At 61.5% G+C, this 7500-nt stretch overlaps 1 protein-coding gene and 1 pseudogene across 1 annotated transcript in view; both read left to right on the top strand.

Moving 5' to 3' along the window:
• Positions 1-7500, top strand: part of LOC118495060 — a 1111612-nt pseudogene that overhangs the window by 799391 nt on the left and 304721 nt on the right.
• Positions 1-7500, top strand: part of rnaset2l (ribonuclease T2, like) — a 43323-nt gene that overhangs the window by 11389 nt on the left and 24434 nt on the right. The window contains 2 exon segments of the mRNA XM_031317381.2: positions 16-73; positions 6648-6715. Of these exon segments, the coding sequence (XP_031173241.2) occupies positions 16-73; positions 6648-6715 (126 nt within the window).

The following is a 7500-nucleotide window of genomic DNA, read 5'->3' as shown; positions in this document are numbered from 1 at the left end:
TGTTTGTGCGTGCAGGCCTGTTCGGGCGTTCCGTTGCTGCAAATGCTGGCCGATGTTCCAGTCTGACGTCCAGGTGAGTTTTGGTCCGGAGGTTAGGTTAAGACCGGCTACACACTGGCTGTGTGTGAGCGTGGCGTGAGAGTGGCGTGAGAGTGGCGTGAGCGTGGCGTGAGCGTGGCGTGAGCGTGGCGTGAGAGTGGCGTGAGCGTGGCCTCTCTCACGCCACTCTCACGCCTCTCTCACGCCACTCTCACGCCACGCTCATGCCACGCTCACGCCTCTCTGACGCTCACGCCACTCTCACGCCACTCTCACGCCACGCTCATGCCACGCTCACGCCTCTCTGACGCTCACGCCACTCTCACGCCACTCTCACGCCACGCTCATGCCACGCTCACGCCTCTCTGACGCTCACGCCACTCTCACGCCACTCTCACGCCACGCTCACGCCACGCTCACGCCTCTCTGACGCTCACGCCACTCTCACGCCACTCTCACGCCACGCTCACGCCACTCTCACGCTCACGCCACTCTCACGCCACTCTCACGCCTCGCTCACGCCACTCTCACGCCACTCTCACGCCACTCTCACGCCACTCTCACGCCACTCTCACGCCACTCTCACGCCTCTCTCACGCCACTCTCACGCCACTCTTACGCCTCTCTCACGCCACTCTCACGCCTCTCTCACGCCTCTCTCACGCCACTCTCAAGCCACGCTCACGCCACTCTCACGCCTCTCTCACGCCACACTCACGCTCACGCCACTCTCAAGCCTCTCTCACTCCTCTCTCAAGCCTCTCTCACGCCACTCTCACGCCTCTCTCACGCCTCTCTCACGCCACACTCACGCTCACGCCACTCTCACGCCACTCTCACGCCACTCTCACGCCTCTCTCACGCCACTCTCACGCCTCTCTCACGCCTCTCTCACGCCTCTCTCACGCCTCTCTCACGCCACACTCACGCTCACGCCACTCTCACGCCACTCTCACGCCACTCTCACGCCACTCTCACGCCACTCTCACGCCACTCTCACGCCTCTCTCACCCCTCTCTCACCCCTCTCTCACCCCCCTCTCACGCCACGCTCACGCCACTCTCACGCCACTCTCACGCCACGTTCACGCCACTCTCACGCCACTCTCACGCCACTCTCACGCCTCTCTCACGCCTCTCTCACGCCACACTCACGCTCACGCCACTCTCACGCCACTCTCACGCCACTCTCACGCCACTCTCACGCCTCTCTCACGCCACTCTCACGCCACGCTCACGCCACGCTCACGCCACTCTCACGCCTCTCTCACGCCACTCTCACGCCACGCTCACGCCACGCTCACGCCACTCTCACGCCACTCTCACGCCACTCTCACGCCTCTCTCACGCCTCTCTCACGCCACTCTCACGCCACTCTCACGCCACGCTCACGCCACTCTCACGCCTCTCTCACGCCACTCTCACACCACGCTCACGCCACGCTCACGCCACTCTCACGCCACTCTCACGCCACGCTCACGCCACTCTCACGCCACTCTCACGCCACTCTCACGCCTCTCTCACGCCACTCTCACGCCACTCTCACGCCTCTCTCACGCCACTCTCACGCCTCTCTCACGCCACTCTCACGCCACTCTCACGCCTCTCTCACGCCACTCTCACGCCACTCTCACGCCACTCTCACGCTACTCTCACTCCTCTCTCACGCCACGCTCACGCCACTCTCACGCCTCTCTCACGCCTCTCTCACGCCACTCTCACGCCACTCTCACGCCACGCTCACGCCTCTCTCACGCCACGCTCACGCCTCTCTCACGCCACGCTCACTCCTCTCTCACGCCACGCTCACTCCTCTCTCACGCCACTCTCACGCCAGTCTCACGCCACGCTCACGCCACTCTTACGCCACTCTCACGCTCACGCCACTCTCACGCTACTCTCACTCCTCTCTCACGCCACGCTCACGCCACTCTCACGCCTCTCTCACGCCTCTCTCACGCCACTCTCACGCCACTCTCACGCCACGCTCACGCCACTCTCACGCCTCTCTCACGCCACTCTCACGCCACGCTCACGCCACGCTCACGCCACTCTCACGCCACTCTCACGCCACTCTCACGCCTCTCTCACGCCTCTCTCACGCCACTCTCACGCCACTCTCACGCCACGCTCACGCCACTCTCACGCCTCTCTCACGCCACTCTCACGCCACGCTCACGCCACGCTCACGCCACTCTCACGCCACTCTCACGCCACGCTCACGCCACTCTCACGCCACTCTCACGCCACTCTCACGCCTCTCTCACGCCACTCTCACGCCACTCTCACGCCACTCTCACGCCACTCTCACGCCTCTCTCACGCCACTCTCACGCCACGCTCACGCCTCTCTGACGCTCACGCCACTCTCACGCCACTCTCACGCCACGCTCCAGCCACGCTCACGCCTCTCTGACGCTCACGCCACTCTCACGCCACTCTCACGCCACGCTCACGCCACTCTCACGCCACGCTCACGCCACTCTCACGCCTCTCTCACGCCACTCTCACACCACGCTCACGCCACTCTCACGCCACTCTCACGCCACGCTCACGCCACTCTCACGCCACTCTCACGCCACTCTCACGCCTCTCTCACGCCACTCTCACGCCACTCTCACGCCTCTCTCACGCCACTCTCACGCTCACGCCACGCTCACGCCACGCTCACGCCACGCTCACGCCACGCTCACGCCACGCTCACGCCACTCTCACGCCACGCTCACGCCACGCTCACGCCACGCTCACGCCACTCTCACGCCACGCTCATGCCACGCTCACGCCTCTCTGACGCTCACGCCACTCTCACGCCACTCTCACGCCACGCTCCAGCCACGCTCACGCCTCTCTGACGCTCACGCCACTCTCACGCCACTCTCACGCCACGCTCACGCCACGCTCACGCCTCTCTGACGCTCACGCCTCTCACGCCACTCTCACGCCACGCTCACGCCACTCTCACGCCACTCTCACGCTCACGCCACTCTCACGCCACGCTCACGCCACTCTCACGCCACTCTCACGCCTCTCTCACGCCACTCTCACGCCTCTCTCACGCCTCTCTCACGGCACTCTCACGCCACTCTCACGCCTCTCTCACGCCACTCTCACGCCTCTCTCACGCCTCTCTCACGCCACTCTCACGCCACGCTCACGCCACTCTCACGCCTCTCTCACGCCACGCTCACGCCTCTCTCACGCCACGCTCACTCCTCTCTCACGCCACGCTCACTCCTCTCTCACGCCACTCTCACGCCAGTCTCACGCCACGCTCACGCCACTCTTACGCCACTCTCACGCTCACGCCACTCTCACGCTACTCTCACGCCTCTCTCACGCCACTCTCACGCCACTCTCACGCCTCTCTCACGCCACTCTCACGCCTCTCTTACGCCACTCTCACGCTCACGCCACGCTCACGCCTCTCTCACGCCACTCTCACGCCACTCTCACGCCTCTCTCACGCCACGCTCACGCCACTCTCACGCCACTCTCACGCCTCTCTCACGCCACTCTTACGCCACTCTCACGCCACTCTCACGCCTCTCTCACGCCACTCTCACGCCACTCTCACGCCACTCTCACGCCACGCTCACGCCACTCTCACGCCTCTCTCACGCCAATCTCACGCCACGCTCACGCCACTCTCACGCCACTCTTACGCCACTCTCACGCTCACGCCACTCTCACGCCTCTCTCACGCCACTCTCACGCCACTCTCACGCCTCTCTCACGCCACTCTCACGCCTCTCTCACGCCACTCTCACGCCACTCTCACGCTCACGCCACGCTCACGCCACTCTCACACCACGCTCACGCCACGCTCACGCCACTCTCACGCCACTCTCACGCTCACGCCACTCTCACGCCACTCTCACGCTCACGCCACGCTCACGCCACTCTCACGCCACTCTCACGCCACTCTCACGCTCACGCCACTCTCACGCCTCTCTTACGCCACTCTCACGCTCACGCCACTCTCACGCCACTCTCACGCCACTCTCACGCCACGCTCACGCCACTCTCACGCCACTCTCACGCTCACGCCACTCTCACGCCACTCTCACGCTCACGCCACTCTCACGCCTCTCTTACGCCACTCTCACGCTCACGCCACTCTCACGCCACTCTCACGCCACTCTCACGCCACTCTCACGCCTCTCTTACGCCACTCTCACGCTCACGCCACTCTCACGCCACTCTCACGCTCACGCCACTCTCACGCCTCTCTTACGCCACTCTCACGCTCACGCCACTCTCACGCCACTCTCACGCCACTCTCACGCCTCTCTCACGCCACTCTCACGCCACGCTCACGCCACTCTCAAGCCTCTCTCAAGCCTCTCTCACGCCTCTCTCACGCCTCTCTCACGCCTCTCTCACGCCACGCTCACGCCACTCTCACGCCTCTCTCACGCCACGCTCACGCCTCTCTCACGCCACGCTCACTCCTCTCTCACGCCACGCTCACTCCTCTCTCACGCCACTCTCAAGCCTCTCTCACGCCTCTCTCACGCCTCTCTCACGCCACTCTCACGCCACTCTCACGCCAGTCTCACGCCACGCTCACGCCACTCTCACGCCACGCCACTCTCACGCCACTCTCACGCCACTCTCACGCTCACGCCACTCTCACGCCACTCTCACGCCTCTCTCACGCCACTCTCACGCCACTCTCACGCCTCTCTCACGCCACTCTCACGCCTCTCTTACGCCACTCTCACGCTCACGCCACGCTCACGCCTCTCTCACGCCACTCTCACGCCACTCTCACGCCTCTCTCACGCCACGCTCACGCCACTCTCACGCCACTCTCACGCCTCTCTCACGCCACTCTCACGCCACTCTCACGCCACTCTCACGCCACGCTCACGCCACTCTCACGCCACTCTCACGCTCACGCCACGCTCACGCCACTCTCACGCCACGCTCACGCCACTCTCACGCCACTCTCACGCTCACGCCACTCTCACGCCACTCTCACGCCACTCTCACGCCACGCTCACGCCACTCTCACGCCACTCTCACGCCACTCTCACGCTCACGCCACTCTCACGCCACTCTCACGCCACTCTCACGCTCACGCCACTCTCACGCCACTCTCACGCTCACGCCACTCTCACGCCACTCTCACGCTCACGCCACGCTCACGCCACGCTCACGCCACTCTCACGCCACTCTCACGCCTCTCTCACGCCACTCTCACGCCACTCTCACGCCTCTCTCACGCCACTCTCACGCTCACGCCACGCTCACGCCACGCTCACGCCACGCTCACGCCACTCTCACGCCTCTCTCACGCCACTCTCACGCCACTCTCACGCCACGCTCACGCCTCTCTCACGCCACTCTCACGCCACTCTCACGCCTCTCTCACGCCACTCTCACGCTCACGCCACTCTCACGCCACTCTCACGCCACTCTCACGCCTCTCTCACGCCACTCTCACGCCACTCTCACGCCAGTCTCACGCCACGCTCACGCCACTCTCACGCCACTCTCACGCTCACGCCACGCTCACGCCACTCTCACGCCACGCTCACGCCACTCTCACGCCACTCTCACGCTCACGCCACTCTCACGCCACTCTCACGCCACGCTCACGCCACTCTCACGCCACTCTCACGCTCACGCCACGCTCACGCCACTCTCACGCCACTCTCACGCCTCTCTCACGCCACTCTCACGCTCACGCCACGCTCACGCCACGCTCACGCCACGCTCACGCCACTCTCACGCCACTCTCACGCCTCTCTCACGCCACTCTCACGCCACTCTCACGCCACGCTCACGCCACTCTCACGCCACTCTCACGCCACTCTCACGCCTCTCTTACGCCACTCTCACGCTCACGCCACTCTCACGCCACTCTCACGCCACGCTCACGCCACGCTCACGCCACTCTCACGCCACTCTCACGCCACTCTCACGCCACTCTCACGCCACTCTCACGCCTCTCTCACGCCACTCTCACGCCTCTCTCAAGCCTCTCTCACGCCTCTCTCACGCCTCTCTCACGCCTCTCTCACGCCACGCTCACGCCTCTCTCACGCCACTCTCACGCCTCTCTCACGCCACGCTCACGCCTCTCTCACGCCACTCTCACGCCTCTCTCACGCCACGCTCACGCCTCTCTCACGCCACGCTCACGCCACGCTCACTCCTCTCTCACGCCACGCTCACGCCTCTCTCACGCCACGCTCACGCCACTCTCACGCCTCTCTCACGCCACGCTCACGCCTCTCTCACGCCACGCTCACGCCACGCTCACTCCTCTCTCACGCCACTCTCAAGCCTCTCTCACGCCTCTCTCACGCCTCTCTCACGCCTCTCTCACGCCTCTCTCACGCCACTCTCACGCCACTCTCACGCCACGCTCACGCCTCTCTCACGCCACGCTCACGCCTCTCTCACGCCTCTCTCACAGACAGCAAACGCGTTATAGAGGTTGCAGCATAAACTGATGCAGAATAGACAACAACTTGTTGCAGAAAAAGTCACACAGAATGCTGGAAATTAAGTGTTTGACGCTCAAAATCTCCGATGTTTGAACAGAGACCTCGGACAAATGTGAGGCTGATCTCGTGTCTGTTTTTTTGTTTTTTCCCAGGAGCTGGAGGCAGACCTGACTGAACACTGGCCGTCCTTACTGCAAACTCAACCCAGCTTCCACTTCTGGTAGCAAAATATCAAAAATACATCAAATACGGAGGAGCCCCTAATTAGGCTAGCAGAATGGTGCTAGGTAGTACTAAGTACTGCTAGTCGTGACAGTATAGCAGTCCCTCCAGAAAAACCTGATTATGCGATCTCACAATTCAATGCATAATCAGCCAAAGTCTGCATATTTATGCGGGGGCCGCATTTTTTTTAAATGCGCCGCACTTTCGCCGTATAAATTGCCGATTTTCATGCAAAATATGCGGGGCTTGCATGATTTCATATTTTCATATTTCGCATTTTCGTTGCAAAAAAGTCACATATATCTTAGCAGAAAGTTGAAAAATGTTGCGTTTATACTTTGCGTTTACACACAAGAGCAGCTGTTTCCCCCTGTTGCCATGGGAACGTTATGAAGTGACGTAATTACGCGACGTGAACATCGAAAAGCTGCAAACCCCGCGATGAAGCCATGATGAGACCGCAGTTTTTGCAAATTCCCGCAATTTCATCGCATAAAATTGCATAAATATCTGGCATATTCCATCACATTTTTTAAGAAAACGTGCCGCATAATCAAGGATTTTTGCCCGCAACAATCACAAAAAAACTGCATTTTTCTGGAAGGACTGAGTATTAAGTATTAAGTGTGAACACTGTAACCAGCAGCCACAGACCTTTCTGTTTAACCAGAAACAGCTCTGAAGTCGCTAGCTCTAAACCCACCAGACTCCATTTAAAAAAGCAATACTTTTAGCGTGTTTAGAGCCAACATATTGTCACATGTAAATCAGTAAACTATG

This window comes from Sander lucioperca, chromosome 5 (assembly GCF_008315115.2).
Source record: "Sander lucioperca isolate FBNREF2018 chromosome 5, SLUC_FBN_1.2, whole genome shotgun sequence".
Classification (NCBI taxonomy): Eukaryota; Metazoa; Chordata; class Actinopteri; order Perciformes; family Percidae; genus Sander; species Sander lucioperca.
The sequence above is the reverse complement of the archived record's forward strand: the minus strand, read 5'-3'. Positions and strand labels throughout refer to the sequence as shown.